The sequence below is a fragment of the Mya arenaria genome, chromosome 3 (genome assembly GCF_026914265.1).
Source record: "Mya arenaria isolate MELC-2E11 chromosome 3, ASM2691426v1".
In the NCBI taxonomy this organism is placed as follows: domain Eukaryota; kingdom Metazoa; phylum Mollusca; class Bivalvia; order Myida; family Myidae; genus Mya; species Mya arenaria.
The window spans coordinates 68217361-68242139 of NC_069124.1; the positions used below are offsets into that span (position 1 = coordinate 68217361).

Below are 24779 nucleotides of genomic sequence, written 5' to 3' on the forward strand. Positions count from 1 at the left end.
CGTGAACACATTCAGGCGTAACATAAGTGTTTATACATGCATTAACAATTTGCCCAATTTTTACTTATAAATACACATTTTATAATTTCGGGTAAAAGGTTAGAACAAACACCGAAATTTATAATTGATGATTAGGAAAATGATGAGTATGCCACAAATTTGCATTGCACATGTTTTTTCCCACCCTGTGCGCTTCATTTGGGATCAATGGAATGATGTTATAGCAAGCTGAGATACTCACACCTAATCATAGTAGTAACGAATAGGTTAAGTTCTAACGCAATAACATAAGTATAATATTGTACTTTTGTGTCGCCAACGCTTTAATAAATGTTTGCTAGGAATTAAAATTCGATCATAAACAAAAAATGAATTGCCATCAAAATCGAGAAATATTACATTAAACGGTAATTTGTGTGTGGCACTTGGAAGGCATTCAATCTTCTGTTTAATAAAAAACAACAACATCGTATTGATGGCACGTGCACGTGCTGGGTAGTGGGACTGCGGATGCTATAATGGCCTTCAGCGATACCAGGACACCGGGCACCAATATCACGTAAATACTCAAGTTAAATCTCATTCTAAACTCATTTTTCCACGTTACAGTATTACATTATTCAAAATGACATGTTTTATTGATGTTTTTAAAGCTCTTTAAGTTGTGAATTTTGTTGATAAAATTCATCGCTCAATGTTCTTAAAAGAATTTTATAGCACAAAATGTACTTGGGTAAAACTAAAAAATAATGAACTTGACTCGAGTACAGTTTTTGCTCTCAAATATTTTTTTTATAAAATATTGACTAAATACTCTATGAAGAAATGGTATTCTAAAAAGGACAAAAACATGTATAATAATTTCGAATCATTATAAAGCTGTTATCAGACAAAATGAGTTGAGACTGAGATTGAGATTTAACTTAAGAATTTTTGTGATATTTGGGCCGGGATATGTATTAAATTCAAACCTGGATGATATCGTGATTTATTTTGTTAAAGGGTAACCTTCAAACTTTCCTTTTTCACAATGTTTTCTTTGTCTTTCTATGTTTGCCGGAATTGTTCGAGACACTGTCACACGAACGACACCAATATCATAACAATTTCCTCCATCATAAATCATCCCTTCTGCTGAGTAGACAAAAGGATATTGCGAAACTTGAAATACACACACAGTTTGTTTCATATAACTTTTCTGTATATTCTGATATGTGAAATGGTACGAACACCAACAATCAATATGTATATATCGTTGATGAAGTTATGTACGTTTTCAATTACAAATATGCAATATTCAGCCAAACTATTTCAAGTTTTGTGAAGGAGGTATTAACTGAGAAATGTCTGAGAATTAGTTCCAGTGTCTCGCAAATACTTAAGTAATTACTCAATAACCAACTAAACTCATTTAGCAAAGTGACAGAATTGCATGGATAACAATGTTAAATATTTTAATCCGTTAGAATCATAAGATATTTTAGAGCAGGACATTTTAAATAATTACAGCTTAAAAAGTTTTCAACTTCTTTTTCATATTTAACGACATTATAAAGGAATTTTTCACACACACACACACACACACGCACACGCACACGCACACACACACACACACACACATTTTTATTAAAACATTAAGACTTTAAATGCAATAAATATAAGAATATGAAAGAACCAGAACTGCATTTACAATATTCACGAAATTTAAATGGTGTATCAGTGAGTTAAAAGATCGGCCAAGGTCATTAACCTATAGTGATTTCAAGAGAATAAGTTTTCCACAACTTCAAGTATATTTCCTGGTATATATGATTTCTAAAAAAAAATCGTTTTTCCTACACCCCCGGAGTTTAGGTCACGCATGGATAAATTGGTCATAACTTTGATAAAGAAATGTCTCAAAAGTAATTTATATCTTTATTTTTCAGAAACAATTGATTTGATGTCACATTTACATGATAATTTAGACCGATAGACATAATTCCAAGAGAAAATTCAGGATACAATGCCAAGAAAAGATGAAACCCATGGCTACTTTCTGGCATTTGCATAAGAAATTGCCTTCAGCGGTTCATGTTTTAGCATTTTTATGCATTATATTGTGTACTAAACCACTCTATTGTTATTCCGTCTGTCGTGCGTTGGTTGGCACATCTTTTCAATCTGGTCAAATAGGAACAAGCTATGACATCTTTTCGTAAAGTGGCACTCATTTTAAAATAAATACATAAACAAATGTATAACACATATAAATTTTGTTTGATAACACTTAAACTACTTACTAAATAATGCATTTATGGAGAATATTAATTACTGATAACAAGGTTGTAACCGTGTATTTAATAGCTGAAAACGCACACATATCAAATGACTGATGTGTCCTAAAGATTTACAGTGATCAATTATCGTCTCATAAGGTAGAAACCTCGTGTTTTATGTAACTTTCATTCAAATTAAACACGGTATCCTTTATAAGAACCATTATTTATTCACCCCTTTCGGTAAATTAAAAGACTTGTATTAATTGTGGTACATCTTATTTGGGAGAAAGAGTACATCTTTAAAATGAGTTGAAAGGCTTTTGAGGTAACAGAAAGTCTATTTAGTGATTCATATTAAATGAGGTGTATATCGGTTCTGTGAATTTCTATGTTTGCACTTAACTGAAAGCTTAACTTTTCAAAGAACCCATAAACATCAGAACATGCCTTTAAATGTCCAACAAATGTTCATTTAAAAGCCCGGAAAATGGCATAGTTTTTCTCCAAACACTTTTAACAGCTGGCTGCAATAAAATAACACTATTTTGCATATGTACGCAAAAGAAATCGCCCATAAATGCGAACATAATGAAATTCATACATCAAATATGAATCAACACATAAACACGACGTTTCCCCGGGGCGATTATACGTCGTAAAACCAAATGACGCAGAAAATGTGTGTATCCTTTTGTACTCGCCTAATCCGGCTTAATGGAAATCTACGTACCTTCATAAACAAGCAATACATGCCGCGGTGTGTATCTCGTTATATGAAAATGAAGACTCATGTGCCAATAAAAGTTGCGTTTATTTCTTTAAGGAAACTAACAGTCTCGGCCAGAGCAGTACGTTATTGCATGCCCATTTAAGAGGAAGAAAATAGTATACGCACGTAATCCTATCTGTTCTGTTCTGTTATCATATATTATCATAGAAGTTTTCCTTGATGTTATCCCATAGTATTGGTTTAACGTCGGAGGAGTCGACAGATTGTTTTCATATTTTTTAATAGACATTGTACTTGCAATATCTACTTATTGGAAATCCAGCGACCTGATTGAAAAACAATCTGGGACAATATCATACACCGTTGGAAAATGCAGTCTCTTGCAAAATAATAAAGATATCGAATCCACCTGGAAAATATGTTTAGTACTGCATCGGCGAGAGTGGTCTGTTATAAAATGCCTAATGATGATGAATAGAGTGTGCATTTGGTCCTTAATAATAGTCAATACTCCGGGACAACATTTACACTGAATTAAAATCAGACAACTGGAAAGTTATGTCGCTTGCGAAATTATTAAGATATCGAATCCGCTTGGACGATTTATAAGGGTAAAAACAAAGTAATGTGATCGTATAATGCGAGTTACTTTGAGGAAATTCAATCTCCCAGAACAATTTCTCTCCATAAAACCTGCTGCTCTTCTGGCTATTAAAGACATTGTGAACATTGTCTTATCCCACTAGATGATGAATGTTGTAAATATCTTATTAAAATGAACATGGCACAGCCGTTGTAATTGCTCACGAGGGGGTTTTAAACGAGAGGAATTTTTTGAATTCTCACTACAAACACTACAATTTCGGTTTAAACAATTAAGCACAAGACTTTTGTTTTTTCCCTGCCAGAATTGCATTTAAAAGGCAAGACCTAAAGGACATTGCCAATGCACATTATAGTACTGCTGTGTGCATTAAGTTCATCTTCAACAAGTATTGATTAGGACGACATGATTTCAAGTAATGCTTTTCCTGAGAAATATTTAAATTAAATTTAAAACAAATGTGTTGACATTTTAATAATAATTGCAAACACTGTTGTCCTGGCTTGATACGGCGAATGCTTGGAAGTAAACTTATGAGTTTTGGTAAGTTGATACAAGTTCTGTCATCTGTTAGTGCTATTGTGCTAATAATTGTTATTTAGTTTGGCGGTTACGTTTACGTTCGATAAACGATTTGTATTATCTTCATTGTATTCTACATTTCAATATTTCCATATTTCAAGCACCATTAGCACAAGCAAGTGCTTTTTATGGTGTGTAAATATGCAAATACTTATAAGATGTTATTAATTTTCTATTTTTGATAACTCATAAACATCAGAAGAGCTGATGTTTGAATCTGTACTTGTCTCACATGCATAATAAATTAGATCGTATTTACACATCTCGCCAACCTACCCTTGATGTTCTGACAAAGTTAATATTTTCTACCATTATTCGATAGTAATAAACCATGTATCATTCGACACGACTAGTACAAAACAAGCAATCAGAATATCATAAGAATGCAAAAATCGCATTGAAATTGATGTCAACGAAAATAAATATAAGGATTCAAACATACCACTTAAATGACGATTCAAAAGTGGTGTTCATAGAAAACGAAAACATTAAGCGTTCTGCATAGATCGTGAGTACAACACAGTTTCAATCAATCAATGTTATTTAGTGTTTCATGAACACAGGATAAAGTTTGTTCAAATGTAGTAAGTTTCCAACGTTTGCAATAGTAACTACAATATCAAATGAATCAGTCTCGTTGTCACGATGTTGAATAAGAGTGTTGTCTTGTGTTGTGGGGGAAACTGAAGTTCCCAGAGGAACCAAACCTGACCGGCGTGGTGACTACAAGCCTAACTCACATACGCCTTAGTGAAAAGAGAGTGCGTGCGCTAACGACTGCGCGTATACCGGACAAACGATTAGTTAGTTAAGGGAAAACAACTAAGAAACGTAAAAGTTGTGTTATATTACCTTACTATTCAGATTAACAAACAATCACGCAAAGCGTTCAGATAAACAAAATTCATTTAGAACAATAAAAATCACTGTAATTGCATTCAGAATGATCAAGTTCCATGGAACACATGATTTACATTGCTTCAGTATGATAATTTTCTCAAGTTAAACCACCATAAAATGATCAACATTAATTAATTGAAGAAGTACCCTTACCTGTATTGTTCTAACAATTCTTCCAACAGCCGTTCCTTCATCGTCTTTCACTTCTTGCTCTATACGGATTATTTCTGAGCAGGTATCGTCGTCGGCGTCGGCGTCCGTCTTTACGGACAGCTGAGGACTGAGCCCGCCATTCTCAATCACCTCCACTTCATCTGGGTTATTTTTCCGTAGAGAAGTCACGTGATCTCGGACCTTACTAGTTGAAGCCGTCATTGCGGCGTTCCGTTGATTGTCGGTGGCTATGTATTACACATCTGAAAATATATATGTACCGTTTTAATGGAAGTTATTTTGCAGAAATATAGAGGTATTATAACGCATTGACGGAAACGCTATTTTCACAATCCTGTATAATGACTGTATCCATCAATCAGCTGTATTAATCGAACAGTGTTCAAGTTAGTCCAAGTGCATGTCATAGAGGCAATAGTAGTACAAGGCTCTTATTACTACAGAAATGTTTCCTCCTAAACATTAATTCCGGATCCATTGTGATGCCAACGCGACAGAACTCAATTACTAAACTGATAAAACGCCATTTACAACAATTACCATTTTACGGGGTTAGTTTTAATGTTCGATTTATGGGCTGACAAACACTGGAAAACCACTTTGCCACGGTAAGCGTAAAGCAATCGTACGGCATAAACCGATTTATTATATTTGCTTAACAAGACATGCAATCTAAACATCGGGCTTCCAATTCTAATAGTTAAATGAAGGTCACAAAGGCATGTAAGACGTTGTCAGGGTGCCGCACGAACTCCTGAATGTGACTTCTCATGTAAATATTGTGTTTTAAGTTTAATTATTTCTCAACACAACATGCAATGCTCGAGAGAAAAGTGTTTACAAAGAATGTGATATAGGTTATCGATAGAATATTGGGAAAAGGATACAAATTACCTAAATAGATTCATACATTTTTATTTACATTAAAAAACGTAATATCCTTTATAAGACTATTTAGGACAACTTAAAATATGAACAAAGGGTTCAAGTACAAACGTGATATGGCAATCCGCTTGGTACATGTTAATCGGATATACATAATGTATATTGTATAAACACTGTCCAAACCAATTAAACTAGATCTTTTTGATCCGTTTATTTTACTTATTTTAATTATGGACCCGAAATTTGGGGATTTAATAATTCTTTGGTATTTGAAAAAAAATCTTTAGCAAAAGGCTTTAAGGGGTTAAAGCTAGACTCTCACAGATTGATAGTTTTGCCTTTTTATTTATTTTTGTCCCAGAATCATCTTATTCCGGCATCAATACCTTCCATTAAGTCTATTAAGATTCATAATAGAAAGAACTTAATTGTTCAAGAAACGGCCGAAAAACACTCATTTTTCTTAAAGCCTTAGTAACGCTTTTAGCCATAAAACATCAATTTTCGACCATAACTATGAGAAAATTGCGATCTTATCTTTAGTCAGTCTTCTTATATCACTTGTGTCCTTACATTTAAATGTTAAATTTACATGTTAAATTAAATAGAAACTTAGCCATGTAAATTCATTGTGCTTTCAAAATAAAGTAAAAAAAGTACTATATTACTATTCACGATGAGTAGATTATATGTATAACACATATAATTCAACATTGAAAAACACCGTCCTTTCACTGTCGCCTACTTTCATACAGTATTGTGGAAAATGTATATTTTTTTAAATAAATAAATATTTTGATTTGTGATATGTTTAATGATTGTTCTCTTAAATTTAACATTTTGAGTTTTCTTGTGCTTTCTTGTCCCCGTGTGGACGTATTAGTTTAATATTTGTATACTCATGGACATAATGTCTTAATGTATTGTGAAAAATCTAAAACTTAAACTAAAACTGAAACTATCAAAGTGCTTTTCAATCTATAAATAGTCTACGTAACATAACTATTTAGAATAATAACGAATAAGCCGTTTCAACCTTTTCATTAGTTGTCGTTGATGTTCAGGTATCGAGTTGTTTTGCAAATTTACTGCCTAGCTATTTTCAAAGAGAATATTTTGTAGATAATTTTCCCTAGATTAAACCAAGTCCTCCGGGACAGGAAGAATTATTGACGGCAATGCCTATGTATCAAACTTCTCGCTTGATTCAGGTTTAAAGATTTTCCAAGAAGGAAACTGTGTAAAACAGACTGAAGCAAATATTTGACAGCGGTTCTATCGCGAAACAATTCATCAAGTACTGCCTTTAGAAGAAAATCCCTCTCAATGAAAGTTTATAGATTGAGGAAATGAAGCCAAACATTTCTATGATTTATCCAGGCTCACCATAGCTTCTCATCGAGTATTGTTTTCATTGCAAACAATTTATGAGTGAAAATCAATCACATGATACACGGTATTATGGCAATGTAAACACTTGGTGAGTCGTTCTAGTTGCAGAGACGTGCTGTAATAATTCCCTGTTAACATTAGCAGATGCATTATTATCGCATTTAGCGGAACGTGTTGTTCAGGAATTGGGAGTGAACAATGATAGAGCTTCCATTAATTGATGTCAGAGAGTCTTTTAAGCGTTCTCGGATTCAAAACCGGTCTGAGATCAAATGTCGCATTGCCGATATTTTTATCAAACAAAGCTCTGGTAAGGGCAGGACATCATATTATTCAGTCCGACTGTGTGTTCCTAGATTTACAGATATATTTGCGGCTATTAGATGACCAGTGAATTAGCACTAATGCATCTACTGGGATTTCTTACTTTCCAGGTTGTTTTAGCTGTTTACGAGAGCCCTCAAATCCTTGGGAACATTTAGAGCTCTCCGTTTTACAGAATTCAAACAGAGATGTATGGATGAAGACAAAGCGCGAGGATAAAGGCCTAATACCAGGCCTCCACCAAAAGGATCCGGATCAATATCTGAGTTATGGGTTACTTGCTTGCGTTTCCTAATGAAGAGTGTCAACAAGCGCCACGGCCATGGTGTAGGGGGAATCCTGGTCTCAGAAAGCCGCTGGCTTACACCGGCCTGTTAACATTAATCTGCCCTGTAATTACCAACAAACAGGCCACTTGGCTGTCCAATGCAATCAATTAGAGTTTGTTCATATCAAAGGCCTTGTCAATGATGCCATGAGCTGAATGAAAATTATCTTCTCCCATCACTTCGCCATCTGGTTGATAGTTATACGTGGAGGGTTTATCTGAGTGATATCTGTGGCACCGGTAAAATCGTTATGTTATCGAATACGTCACCAGAGAAAAGAAGTAAAAGTTATTCATACTTTTTAATAGTCTAAGCATGTGCTTTACGCAGTTTTAACAGGTTGTGTTTTTTTTTTAAATCTAAAAGCATACCAAATGCACACATACGCACACATGCACGCACGCACACACGCACACACACACCCACACACACACACGCACGATTTCAAATGAATAATCTCAATAAAGCAACCTTAAACGCATTTACTGTGTGATATATAGGTACTACTGCGTTTAAAATATCGACAAAGATACATACCTGTCTTGGGCTAAATATCTTCAGATATATATTCAGAAAGGTTAGTCTATCGCATACCTAAAATGAATTGGCCCAAGAGGCATGAATATGCTTATTATTATCAATAGAATTCGCATCATTAAAATAACATCAAACAAGTTATAATCACACATAAATGCGTTTTGTGAAACATCAAAATTCGCAATCAAATGATGGATAAACGAGATCATAAAATATAAGGCTTTAATTCATCTAGGTTTACAGACCCAGCATTTGTCTCTGAAACTAATCGTATTTGAATGTGATTTGACCACTGTCATATTTCTGTAAAACGTTTTGTTGGCAACGAAACAGGCGTATTGATCTGTTGATGGCAACATTATTCCGGTAATTATCCATTCATTTCTGTGATTTCCATCCCAGTATTTTGACCTCGAGAAAAATATACGTAGAATAATAATGCAAAAACACCACTCAATAGAGATCAGTAGAATCAAATAGTTGTTGACATGAATCTGAATGAACGATTAGAACTGATAGAAAGTTGCTTTTTAGTTGTTTCACAACTTAACGCCGAATATAGTAGCTTAAAACAATTGTGATTTATATGTGACTGGTGTTTTAGTTTAGTTATGCTACTTTTGAAAAATAAGGGTTTTTGGGTACACTTCTGTATTATTTCTCAATTCCAGTTGAACCGCATGACACGCACTCAGATGATGGTTCAACCGTGATGATATTACATAGTCATGTGCTTTAAATTCATCTAGAATTACTGACGCAGTATTTGGCTCTGAAACTGATTCTTCTTATAAACCATTAGAACACATTTAGTTATCAGCTAAGAGCTAATGTGGCAGGTGGGGGACAATAGTCACACTAGTTAAGCCTCATAAGATGGAACTTACACGAACTAGACGAATCAATTTTAAATATTGTTACCCGCGGTTTACATTTATTGATGTCTCCCGCGATTTACAATTCAAAATAATGTTACCCGCGGTTCACATTTCTAGATAATAGTACCCGTGGTTTACAATTCCAGATAATGTTGCCCACGGTTTCCATTTCTAGATAATAGTACCCGTGGTTTACAATTCCAGATAATGTTGCCCACGGTTTCCATTTCTAGATAATAGTACCCGCGATTTACATTTCTAGATTATGTTACCCGCGGTTTTCATTTCTAGATAATATTACCCGCGGTTTACATTTCTAGATTATGTTACCCGCGGTTTACATTTCTAGATAATAGTACCCGCGGTTTACATTTCTAGATAACGTTACCCGCGGTTAACATTTCTAGATAATAGTACCCGCGGTTTACATTTCTAGATAATGTTACCCACTGTTTTCATTTCTAGATAATGGAAGCCGTGGCTTACAACTCCAGATAATTTTACCCACGGTTTTCGATCAAGTCTGAACCCTTGTTTGTAGGAGAAAGGTTGTACATATCACGTTACTAGAGAGTTTGAAAAAAGATGATTATCTTTAAAAGATATTATTATTATTATTTTTCTAACGAATTACTTCCGATCAAGTAAATTAAGTAAATAGCTGTCGTTGTAAAATTGATTACATATATTGGAATATGATTTGAGTAGAGCTTTGTTTATCGCCCTTCATAAGTATAATGAAACTACGTGAACAAACACAAAAGCACAACTCGCTCTCATTTTGTTTTGTTTTAATTCGCCAAAGCCATACGGCTCTATGAAAGAGGTGAGAGCAACGAATATATTTTAATTTATAGCATTAACGTACAATACTGGGGATATAAGCTTGTCTCTTTGGAAACATTTTTGCTGATCGCTAATTACAATTGGTATATTGTTCACACAGTTTGAAAAGGTCACACTACTGTGGTTACATAATTTAAATGAAATGGAAATAAATGTTTCTTTAATTTTGTGATGTTTAACAACATGAAGCAAAAAAAAAATGAATTTACGATTTTACAGTATTTCCTTTATTTGACTGAAATCAGAGAATCCTTACACCTGTTTCATTTGTATGGGTTAAAAGCGATAGTTTAGATAGTCCCTTTACAAAGTCAATACCCTCTGAACCCTTTCTTTCTGAACGCCAACCGAAATAGCAGATATAAGTTATGTTTGTTTTTTTCTGAATAATTTCGTTGGAGGCATCCAGTAGACTTCGTTCTATATTCCGTGTCGTGTGACTACTGTCTCTCATGCAACCCATACTAAAACTATATATCCAAAAGAGATATAACAATTGTGGCACGATATCTCATCGTAAAAGTAAAATGGATAAGAAACGCCAATATATCGACAATGAATAATAAGTTAAGTAGTGGAAAGTGTCATTCAGTTGTATGCAAAACTTACATTTGGACGTAGAATGTTTAAAGCGTATGACATAACCATTATCTTATCGATGTGCGTTCATACCTCTTAAAAAGACACTTTAAGTTCTGTTTTCAATCAGCCCGGTCATGAAATGATAATGCCATTTGTGAAACAACAAACACGGACTCAGATAATGTTTTTACTGAGATAATAATTGTGGATTTATCGAATTTGAATAATATAAAGCTTTAATTCATCTAGGATAACAGACTCGGCATTTGTCTCTGAAACTAATCGCATTTGATTGTATTTTGACCACTGTCATATTCATGGGAACGTTTTGTTGGCAACGAAACAGGCCTATTGATCTGTTGATGGCAACATTATTCCGGTAATTATCCATTCATTCCAGTGATTGTTATCTACCAAGGACCACTGGTCCGTACGCTCCAGTTTCATTCCAGTAGTATCACCTCGAGGAAAATAGAGACGAAGAATAATAATGCTTTAATAACACTCGATACAGATTAAATATGATAGAAATACATATTTGAAATGAAAGTGAATAAAAGGTTTGGAAAGCTAACGCTTTCTCGCTAGTTATTTACGATGGTGATTGTATGAGTAATGCTACGTTTGACGAAAGTGGGTCTTAGGATGAACTTCCTTATGTTTACTCAATTCTAGCATAAAGGTCTAGTTTAAGGAATGTTTGGCATGACAATCCACTGCTGTGCATCTCCTGCTAATTGCACTGATGTCACAGTAGGGGCCATTTTCCTGTTTATTTGTTTGTTTGCTCAGGGCCATTTAGGCTCCATTTCTATAATAAAATCTAAAAACTGCACAGCAGGATATTCAGATCGGAGATCTGATAAGACAATTAGGCAATTAGATTAAGATCAATACAGAAGTTGTGAAGAGTACATGCTTTTGTTTATTTTAGTTTTTTCGCGGGGTGGGGATGGGGGTCACTTATAGGATTAAACTAGGCCTTTAGCATGTACACATCTCTCATTTCACATTCATAAGGACCTGTCCTCTTATGAATCAACTTATTGTTATAATTATATATTTAGTTTCATTCGAACAGAATATGCTTGTTAAATAAGATGATGCTGATACATTTATACTGATTCAAGTGAATATACGATATTGACGAGTGTTTGACTTTTAATCAAATATAGTTGTATTTTTTTTAGAATACAATGTGATTGAGTTGACGCCTTTGGCAGAAACATTTCAAAGCTGTCACTGAAATATTGACATGCTTTAATGAAAATCACCATATGCAAAAACATTGATTTTAAACCGTTTTACGGATAGTTTGTTCCACAGGCATCTGAATCATTGTTTGTCACTAAAATGTTGTTTCTTTTTTGTATATCAAAGACACTAAATATCTTCAGATGTGATCTCATAGTATGTACCCAAATGGCTTTAAACAACATTTTAGTGACAAACAATGATTCAGATGCCTGTAATTTGTTCAATCGAAATAAAGTACTTTTATTAAGACATCGATTGAATCAACCGAACCGTTGCACTATAGTTCGTATTGTTTTGGAAACAAAAAATAGAAGAACAAAATCCCATCGAGTGTCGCCAAATTAGATCTTTTGTGAGAAAATCTTATCTTGGCCGACATTTCTGACCAATTCATTCCATACATCTCCGATAAAATGTTAACAAATATCTTCTACGAGAAAAAACTAATTCGATTATGCAAATAGTGCTCCAATAGATCATCTTATGTCGTGATTGAATACGGAAGCCGCAACCTAAATTGGGCGCATTATTTGACATTGAAATTTGCTTTGAAATTATTCAGCCTAGATCTCTTTGATTACAGTATTCATACACGCTGCACGAGGTTGTTTATTTTGTGTTATCGACTTAATACCTTCAGCAAAAAAGTTAACTTTTCCCATAAATCTCAAATCAACTTCATCGTCACCATAACAATATTAACCTGCATGATAAGATTCCCTTGACATAGTGGGTTCAAAATAACATTGTACCTCACACAGTACGCAGAATGTTTGTGTTTTTGAGTTTATCATGGCCTGCCCGCGCCCATTGGCTGCACTATGGCTTGACCCCCGCCTTGACGCCATCACTACTTAAATTGTGTTTAAATGCCATGAGATAGAAGTGACAGCAATTCGCAGTCAAATCCAGACATTGGAAGACTTGAAGAAACAGAGTGAGATACAAGAGATCCGAGTGCGATACCCTTGCTCTTTACGAATAGATCTCTTAGTTCTTTACTGAGTACACCACTTTTCCAAGCACTACCCTTTAAATGCCGAGCGCCAGGCAAGGGAGCTCCTTGTACCAACGTTTAACGTCTTTCGGTATGACTCGGCCTGGGATCGAACCCACAACCTCCCGCTCCGTAGGCGGACGCCTTAACCACTAGGCCACGGAGACAATTGTACGCAGAATGTTTCAGGTGGGTATATTTTAATCGATTTCTAAAGGCATGACTTGACAGAACAGAACAGAACAGAACATAATTTTATTTGATGTTTACCCACAAGGTACATAGACAATTTGACATGATAATCAACGTTTTAGTGTTTTGTCATTTTGATAAAGAAAAGAAAAGCCCCCCTTGCTTATTTAAGTCCAAGAACAGTACAGACAAGTAGTTCGCTTATATCACTGTCTACTTCATTAAAGATAAGCAACCAACTGTCATTTTAAATCAAATATTCAATCTATCATTTGAAGCGTCCATTCCTTTATCCACATGTGAATACTATATACATGTCATATTTGGCAAGACATGTTTCACATCCACAAGAAACCAATAGGATAAAACCCTCCTGCTAAGAGCAATCATCTGAATGCCGCACAATAATCAAACCATATTTCCGTTGCGGCCATAAAGCCAGAGCCCTTGTACAGAAGCCAGGAGTTGAGGCAGTTTCTGGCGCCAGATAAAAAACAATTCATGTCTCTTGAACATCCGACAGGATATACCCAAATCATCTTGTAATTAGACAGCGATAGTGACCTTATATCGATTCTAAGAAGTTTGCAGAATTCAACTGGATATTATAGCAATATGTATCCTGATTTAGATAAAAGGGGCCTTTGCAGTAATTGTTACCCACGGTATACATTTGAGTTATGCTACGCGCTGTTCACAATTCTGGATATTATTGCACGTGATTTGCCATTCTACATATTGTAACCCGAATTTAAGTATTCTATATAGCATGTTACCCGCGGTTTACATTTTTTTTATAAATTTGTTACCCGCGGATGTTTATAATTCTAGATATTAGTACATGTGATTTGTCATTCTACATAGTGTTACCCGAAGTCTACGAGTAATGCTTGAGATTTTGAAAAACTTTGTAAATAGCATCTTACTTGAGAGTTAAAAAAAGATTATAATTTGTCAAAATATGAACGACAAAAACATGAACGCGTATAATGTTAATGTTTCTCCTGTCTAAAATATATTTCACTTAAACCATACCGCTTAGAATTTACTATAACTGATGAGTTTACTTTCAATGGAAACAGAGACTTTTTCTAATGAAAAAAATCTGACTCAAAGTAAGTTCTGTTTAGCTAAGCCGTTTTTGTTAAGTTGGTTACATACATAGGAATATTAAATGAGTAAAGGTATCTATTTATTTATAGCCCTATGTTAGTCATATGGAACTACACAATTAAACCCCAAAGCACAACAAACTCAGTGACCAAGATTTTGTGTTATTGCGACAATAACATAAGGGCACATGAAAGAGATTATAAAAATAAATATGTATTTTAATTAATAATATTGACATGGTCAATAAAACTACAGTGCTGGGGATTTACACATTTATGTGAAAAACTACTGAAACAAGCTCAGTAGCCAAGGGTTTAAACATTAACCCCGTTTAATGGCACTGGGTAATCGCCAAAGACATATATACCTCAAAAAACAAAAATAACAAACAAGAAACATGGAAAACAGCACAAAACTCCACAAACAACACATTACATATATACTAAATAAAAAACTAGGTATGTTTATCAAGGATTGTTAAGTACCGCCTTGGAATGGTCAGTAAAATGTAAATTTACTGAGGGTTTAAACCAGTTTACGTGCACACACCTCTCTTATCCAAATACTCCTGAATAAAGTAAAAACGTAAATGGTAAATCTTATCAAAGTATGCATTCACTTGAGGATACTTATTAATAAAACAAATAATAATAAACTAATAGCCTTTCTGGAGACATTATTGCTGATCGCTAATCAGTGTTATATTGTACTAAATTTGACATAGTCACATCACTGTGGTTACATGATGTACTTGAAATGGAAACGAAAATGTTTCCTTAAATATTTCCTTAAACTTGTAACGTTAAACAACATGAGGCGAAATCAATGTCAGTTAAGAACTTTACAGTTTTTTTTCTTTTGTTGACTTCAAACAGAGAATCTTTACAGCTGTTTCATTTTTATGGGCTTGAAGCCAATAATTAAAACACTCCTTTTATAAGGTCAATACACTTTGTAAACTTTCTATCTTGACGCCTACGAAATCAGAAGAAACGGAATAATTTTATAAAAACGAATCCTCTAGTCCGTGTGTGTTCCATCCTCTTGGGTTAAACCAAAGCTCTCAGCTGATAACAAAATGTTGTCAAATGGTAACCATTAGACAGCTTTTGTCAGTGACGCAGATAAAACATCAACGTGTCTTTTTCTCTTTATAGCAGAAACATTAGTTAACAAGCACTTGATCTGGTCGATTAAGAATCTGCATGCATTTGACCAAAGGCTTCAATTGTTTCGCCCGTTTCTAGATCGGGATACTAAGTAGTTATTATACGACTAAGGTATGAGAACGAAGTCCACGCTGCATGAGACCAATCAATACTGCTACCTGTTAATAACGATTCTTGCTACTCTTCCTGCTTAAGCCTTAAGATTTGAGTTGTCATCAAATTGCGTTTCCATGGAAACCAATATTTCGCAATTTACCTGATAAATACAGTCCGAAGGAGTATCTCACGTGGGAATTTAAATCACAGACTAGGGCTGGAGAATGGATATCCGTCAGGCAATGTTTTCCCATGTTTTCATAACTCAAAATGCCTGAGAACATGCAAACAGAAGATGAAAATGAAAATATATGTAATTGCTCTTGTAATCCATTTGTGATTGGATCATTGTACAGATAAATAGTGTCAATAAGTTGAAAACAATTTAAATATGTTTGCATACACAGCAGTCAAGAATAGTATAAGTACTTCAAGTCTCGTTTCCTATTCTCAAAATCAAACGAACAAAGAGAGACCGTGAATATTGCTGTTTATTGGTTACGGGCTAAACAGGACCATGTCCGTTTCTGTAAATGTGAAAACCCCGATCGCTATCACTTCCTGTGATTATTTCTTATGACATGATAATATATTTGTCTGGAAAAAGCAAATTACCAACCCTCACGCAAGGTATGTATAAACTATACTGAATTGCCGATATAAGAGAAAACTGGATACAATGCTGAGTAGCATGCCTTTGTTTTGGGCGAGGACCTAACTGAATTGTAAGTACATGTGTAAAGTGATAATTATTTAGTTGTTAATGAGTTATTCTCCCCCCCCCCCCCCCAAATCCTTATCTCCCGGACTTTAGGTACAAGCAAATTAAGTCAAAGATGCTTGTTGATCAATGATGCAGTTAACAACATTTCCACAATGTCATCGTTACAGGTGGAATTGTCGGTCATGGATGGAGATTTTTTGTTGATACATGTAGATAATGAGTATGTAGTTAATGATCGAGGACGCAGCACTTTTTTTTTGCTTGAATGCTATCTTTATAAGGTATTAAACCCAAAAGCATCCAGAAAAAAATCTCAACACATTAATCCGGTCCAGAAACAAACACTTTGTAAAATAGGGAATTTTACTCATGACCGGGAGTACATTCCCATTTAACTGTAGAGTGCTATCATATGAGCTTGTTGGTGGACGGGACCAAGATGTTGAGATGTTTCTTTTGGGTACTTTCGAAAACTTAAACAAATGAATTCAACTTCACGCATGTTAAGGTGAAACATCTGTTTTTTATTATTGTAAGTTTTAAGTGTTATCTGCATGTAGGCTGCATGTTTTTGTTGAATATTTTCGTTTGAGTACTTTTCTTGGTATATTGTTCGTACTCATGAATTTTTGTAAATGGCGGAGCTCGGAACTCCTAGGCCATTTTTATCAAACACAACTTCGGATGTATTTGGACCGTTTACATACTCAAAAGGCGTTACGTTCTAGTCCGCTGCAAGTAGATCGCGTAGTAATTTTATTTAGCATTTAAACTTTATGACTTTACTCTTGGAGATCTTAATTATGTTTGCAATGAAACACTTCACTGGCAATCAATTTAAACTTAGATCAATAAATACAACTCTCAAACACTGCATTTAATAAATGATGTAATTCAGAAAATTACGAACTACTTCAACTAATGTACCGGCATACATCCGAGGTTGCTTCGATAAAAAAAAGCAGCCGAGTAGCTCCGTATGGTTCAACTTTAGGCTATGTATTTCATGCCTTTCGATATGACTTTGTTTAACTGCACTAATTCATATCAATTTTTATGCTAGATCATTTGTAGGAGTTACCCCTTTGATAAATCTAAAGAAAAAAATAAATACTCTCAGGTTAAATGACACTAAAAAATACAGGTCATATAACACCAAACCAGGTGCTCATTCCCTATAAAGTACTGTATTTGATATGACATGCAATTCACAATCTAATATCCACGTAGGACTATAAATGATTCCCAGAATTGAAAATATGAGTTTTGGTTCAATTAAAGGCTATGCTTCAAGAATATGGATCGGTAAAAGGGCCGCTATATACATATATCTCATCTTCTTGAGATGAGTGTAATACTCATAATTGAGTTTCAAAATAAATTGTGTGTTATTTAAAAAAAAACCAGAACGCAACAACATTAAAGATACACTTTGAAATCGTTTATATATTTTATATAAAAATGTGTGCAATTTGATTACTTAAACTTTTCAAAAACACACATACACACGCACGCATGCACGCGCACTTTCTTACAATTATTAAGGGCCGGGAACAAGATGCTGTGATGTTCTTTACTTGTGATCTGTCATGTCTGCAGAGCTGTATGCCATTAACGATCACTTGATGGGAGTTCTGTGGGAGATAAAAGGAAACCCACGTCACCGTAGGTCACCGTTTTGTCACTTTTCTCTGCAATAAGCGCTCCATTCTCAGGTATTATATTGATATATTTACAACGCTGACTTAATTAACCTCTACCGTGGCATAGTATAAGAATCCAACGTTATGCAAATTTTACACACAAACAAGTCACATGAAACTTGCAAAACACATCAGAGCCTGAAAGCAGCGGACAGCGTTGTTGTGTATGAACCGATCCGAAAAGGATTAAGGATGGTTTTGATTATCTTATTACGGTTACTTGGGGAAAACTAATTTGTATTCGTTATTAGAATATAAGTTGTGATTACCACATATACTCGTAATATGATTAGAAAAGTTGTTAGACTTTGATTAAAAAAACAACAAATTGGTAACATGATGGTAACCCACATGATTATTTGATTACATAAAATGCAAAAATATGCTGTTGTTTTTACATACGTATTGAGATGACATGTTATTTATGTATGGGTTTTCGTAATGTGGTCCCGATAGGAAAACTCTTATATCGATCGAGGCGTTACATATTAAAACACAAAACTTGTATTTTACTGTGTTTTTTTAATGAATTAGATGAAACCTTATTAAGCTATACATCAATCCTGTAAAAATATATAAAAAATAGTCCAGGTTATAGATTTTTTTCTATCTCAATTCATAAATGTTAAGGGGTCAATTATGTATAGGGCTAGTTAATATATTATTTTATATTCAATTGTTAAAAGTTGTTTAAACTAACATATTAGTTGATGTTTTGTTTTGACCTTAGAACATGTACTATTAAGTTAATTTGTTAATTGTTGCATGGTATGTGTTAATATGTTTTATTTATAACTTTTATGCTCATAATTAAGCCATGAGTTTTAATAAACCTTACACACCTCGAGTCATGAGATACTGCGCTTTATAAGCCTACATGTTCATTTTTTTCTCGTATCTGGATTTGACTGACATAGCAGTCACTTCCATCTCACATAGCTTGTGGTGTCGCAGCGTGGTCAATCCATAATGCACCCAATGGACAAGGGCAGACCTCAATTTATGGAGACACGTTATTAATTAGAGAAGAACTGTGATAATGTTTTAACTGATCGATATCGCTTACAACCCACGTCTTTTTTTGTGTGTTTATGTTTACCAACAACACTTATATGATAACTGATTTTTGCTAATGTTGTGGTTATAGTTTATTTGGTGTTTATTTAAGATATACAAGTTATCGTGATATATGGCCAAGTTTAAGGAATGTCTGGCCTTTTCATCCCCTTCTATGCATCCCCGGTGTTTTGCTGTGGTGTAGTGTTTTAATTATATCTATATTTATCATTTCCAGCTTTCAGTGAGAGTTATATATACACATAAACTATACATGTATTATAAAAATGTGTACTGTAGATGTATAACATTCAAAACAAAGCAGAACAATAGACAAGTGTAATACATCAACATTTTAAAAGATCTGTGTTAGCACTTGTATACCCGTACAATTTGCTAATTTGCTAATAATGCTAATTTGGTAGCATGCATCAATCTTATAATTCATTATGTATGTTTTCACAAATATATGTTTTATACTGAGCTGTCTTCATCAAAGTGTTCATACTTGTACGAAAAACGAAAGGTATAAGTAATAATAAATGAATTACAAAGACAACAACAACAACAACAACAACAACAACAAAAACAACATCAATACGTGAAGTTGTATTAGTTCCAAATTCAGATATATATATATTGGTCACCTATTCTTACGTTAATAGATGATTTTACCTATGTTTAAACACATAAGAACATCATGTATAAAATACATTGCTAAATGGAAGCGGTTTTTCTAGTGGTCATATAGCATAATGAAAAATATCGATAAAGTAGCATTTTGAAGAAACGTCAAATCAGGGAAAGCGTATCGGTAATTCATATATATGTACCAATATAGATTAATCATTAAAGATTAATTACTCAAGCATAATATGAAAACACTTGACATAAAACAAATTAACACAACCGACATAATGCATATGTTCTGAGCTTTGAATTCTATCCCATAAATGATGTTCGTGCCTAGGTCATAAGTTAACGGCGATGACAATTTTTGACTGTATTCCAACATTTGGTAAAGTCTGATCATTTGAGACAGGGAGTGCTCAGGCGCGAATGAATTAAGCCGTTTTTATAAATAATGGAAAGAAACATAAACAGTTCTTTATATGATGAAGACATAACATTTTATGGAAAATGAGTATTTGCTACAGTTTTAAAGAAACATAATTCAATTAAATATATTTTGTTTTGTTTGTTGTTGTTTTTTATAATAGAAAGGGGTAAATATAACTATCTATGTTAAGATAAAAATAGAGAATGAAATTAAATGAAAACTAATGTGCCCTGGCCCTGGAAGAAGTGTCCCCCTCTTTTGTTGTCTTACTGTTCGTTTTACAGGAGCTTTTGAAAGAAACGACTTTAAAATAACGGATAATCAAAATAACAGCCGAAGTCGTCGGCAGTGCTTTTAGCAGTATACTAGCGCTGATAGTGGAAATTCATTAGCGACATGGTACTTATGTCTGGGAGTATCATTCGCATCTATCTTGTGTATATATTTTATATGCATGAAATAAAATACGATTTAGTTATGTTCAACTACATTGTCTTAAATGAATGTGTAGTTTTTACTATTTGACAATCTTTTTGAATATTTGAACACTACATCCTCGTTATCACGAACCCCTACTTTCTATAAAATAATGTATTTTACTTGAAACGTGAACGTTTCTTATATTTATTTAATACACTTAGTGTTGTAGTTTGGTGTTGGAAATTTGTATTTATTATGAAATATGTATATTGTGAATTAAAGATGTAGTATATACTAGTCAAAATCTGTCTATACAACGTTTAAGATCACGACATGATACACTTTCTATAAAAGGATGTACAGTTGAAAATGATAATTATATGCTACATGTTTAATAAGTAAGTAAAGCTTATTTAAGCAATGTTTAAGCTTATGTGGATAGAACTAGATGTTCCATGTTAATCTAGAACAGAACATGTTTTTCTTACCTTTATAACGTAAGCACAAAAGTTGCTTCATCCATAATTGTTTTTAAAAATCCACACTTGTAATCACATCAAATTATTTACACACACCCTTAAGCACAATCCTACAAGTCACAAATAATAATATCACATTAATCATAACAAATGAAAAGTCAATCACAGTTGTATTATTGCTAGTTGAGGAGCGAGTGATGGCTGGTTAGAGCGGATGGCGCTTGGCGAAGATGTGGCGACTGTATTATCGAGACCTATACTCGCAACAGCTGCGATCGATGCCAGATTTGTTGCCTCTGTGACATCTACCGATGCTTAGGGGTGATGCTATTGTATATTTCAACCTTTTTGTCAAAGGGTTTAGCAATCAATGTACTTCTTTGTTCTACAATATTTTGCTTTGATATCCAATATGCTTTTCAGTTTTCAGTTTAAATATAATGTACATATGTAAGGTATGTCTGTCCGTAACTTCTGTCAGTTAGAGGCCGATTTCTTTATGTGGCAATATATCAACAGTGTTGATACATAGTTGTAAAATATGATCCGTCCAGACGGTTTTATCTACGGCATCAATATTTTAATATACTCCATACATATACGTCACTTTAATTACGTCGACCTTACCTTTTATCATTATCATCATCACCGCCATCACTACAAGCAGCAGCAGCTCTTCGTCTTTGACGCTAAGTTAGTAATAATCCCTTTAAAAGTGTAACACACTTTATAAAACTATGGTTATAAGAGTAAATATTTATGTGATGGTAATGTCGAAGATATGATGATGATTTTATAACAAAGATGGCCATCTATAGGTGATCTCATTATTGTAAAATGTCGTATAATAGAATGTGTAATATTCCGTTCAATACCCTTTTGTTATTCGTTGTGAAAAGATCAACCAAATGTTACTGAATCAACACGTATTGACTGAAAGTGTTTTTTGTGGTTACTATTGACAATATTGTACTTTCAAATAATTACACACTGCGATTACTCCATATAATTATTACAATAACTATTGCATTTGTAATAATAATAAATATAAATATAGATATCAATGAATATTGACCAAACTTTTCGTTTAAGGAAGGGTGATTTATTTGTTTTATGTGTTGCACATTTTATACGTCATGTTCGTTTGTATAAAGGTTACTACATGTTATGTTCTGTGCACGTATCTACAAAGCATCTTATTCTTTGTCTTAGAAAGATTCCAAGATTTTGATTTCTTGAATGTTTTCTTAAAAAACTAGGATTACGTTATACATGCATTGGATTCCCTTTTTATTCTCCTATCCTAAATGAAGCGATGACTTTCCGCAAACTGTCTTCGTGTGCATGCTGTATAATTGAGCTGTTCGTAAGTTTTTGGATTCATTTCGCTATGGAAATATCGAAGATTACCCGACAACATATTTTCTTAAAAACAACAACAACAACAGCAACAATGTACTGATGCAACCATTATTAATACTTTATAAACAGACATTTTTTAACCTTAAATTTACTCTGTAGGCGAGCTATGTCCGATAACTGCATCGTACCGTTGAAGGTTGGGCATTGTTACTATGATACGATTCACTCGTTCGCAGGTAAGGTCTGTATCTAGTCGTTCAGTTATTGAACTTGATCTGTTAATTAATTAATGAATTTACTTTATCTTCATTTTCTTCACGTTGATGCTTAGGTTCCGATCTATGATTAATTTTTATTTTTATTTTAAAGGTGTTTATAAATATTGGGAAAAGTGAGAGGTTGCGTGCGCATCGACTACCTCGCTTTTATTGACCTGACTAAGACGGTAACTTCACCAGTTATTGTGAGAGCTATTTTGATGTATTGTGCCTCTATACAGGGTATTTGATTATTGTCTTACTACTCGGCTTTTCCCTGTAGCTTTCATGGTATTATTTAGTATTTTTTTAAACAAATTTTACGTTGTTCTTAAATAACAGTCATCAGCTGACTCATGCCTGGTAAAATTGATGTATTCTAGGCTCAAAATTGTACTGGTAGTATTTCTTGAGCGAAACGTGGTCATCATCAATAAAATATGTAACAAATCACCGATCATGATACATGCATATAATGAAATAAACGCTAAAATTAATCGTGGTATTGAATTGCTTTATTCTGTGGTCATTAGTTGTTGTGAACATATTTACAATAATACTTCACCAAAACTTTTTTTAACATTGACAACAAATACAAAGTAACTTGTGAATTCATTATTCAGTGATAATCTAACATGATCATAATACCTAATTTTATCCCGAAAATATCCTAATTGAACGTCCAATGTAGGAACCTGTACATAAATTATTCAGCTGACATGTAAAAAAATTCTTGACATTTAGATGACAAATTTTGTGAGAGAAGTTTAACCATAAACGAATTAATCAAGTAGGCTTTTAAAAACCCGTTTAAGATTAAGCAAACAGTTATTGTAAGTACTTTTTTACCTCAAACATTACCTCAGTTGCCTATATTACTTGAAAAATGTGAAACTATTTTGCAGCGATAAGGAATTTTCTTAAGATGTTTGTTCTTACAACACTTACTTAAGTCACAATCTAAGGTTTTTGAATACAGCCCTTGTCTCGCTTTTATTAATGCGTACGATTTGTCAGTCTGCCTAATCCGGTCTGTTGATGCAAAGAACCCGACAGAAAGAAGTGCAGGGTACTTTCGTTGGTTATTTTAAACCGTAAGGCCTGAAATACATACATTTTAGATTGTTTGCCGGTTTGCATAGGAAGATAAAAACAGAAATGACCGATGTGTTTGACATATTTCGGACGCGTACAGACATATCGTATACATTTTAAGTTAAAGTTTATTGTACACTAATAATACATGTTGAACGAAGTTTACAATGAATGAACATACAGAAATTAAATAGGTCAAGCTGGGTAATTACTTTCTTCTAGAGTAAACTAAGACTAAAACTATAAATATATTTATACGAAATTGTGGTGATTTAAGTTAAATTGAGGTAAGTGCTATTTAGCCTAGTGTATTTCTAAAATAATCAAGTATAATCTTTTTAAAAAACGCTATATATTACTAAGTAATATATTTTTATCTGTTTCATTCATCAACTTTTATACATAATTGTGTAACAGTTGCAAATACAAATCGGAAACATTGTCAAAATAACATACATAACCAAATGCATCCTTTAACATTCTATAATTCAAACATTTTGAGAAACAATTAACAGCAGTTGTCCAACTTCGTTTATTTTAATCGGAAAGTGTTTGATTGACTCTTGTTAATAGCAGTTGTTTTGTTCCATTTAAAAATTGATTATTCCATTCATAACTAAGCCAACATTCATCGAAAATATCTTTAACTTGATGCATCTACTTGAAATGCGTACCATTGTCATTTAAATGGGTAAATATTATTTTATAAAGCTTTGTAGATAGTTTCCCCTTCGGTTGATGTAACCAAATTATGCCAAAATAAAACCACACAGTT

At 33.6% G+C, this 24779-nt stretch overlaps 1 protein-coding gene across 1 annotated transcript in view; it reads right to left on the bottom strand.

Annotated features, from left to right (window-relative positions):
* LOC128228911 (cyclic nucleotide-gated cation channel alpha-3-like) overlaps positions 1 to 21393 on the bottom strand; it is a 49117-nt gene extending 27724 nt beyond the window's left edge. Inside the window, exons 1-2 of the mRNA XM_052940457.1 lie at positions 21300 to 21393; positions 5231 to 5493 (exon numbers count right to left, since the gene is read on the bottom strand). Coding sequence (XP_052796417.1) covers positions 5231 to 5452 — 222 coding nt within the window. The 5' untranslated portion in view covers positions 5453 to 5493; positions 21300 to 21393. The remainder of the gene's footprint in view (positions 1 to 5230; positions 5494 to 21299) is intronic.
* Positions 21394 to 24779: the final 3386 nt, after the last annotated feature.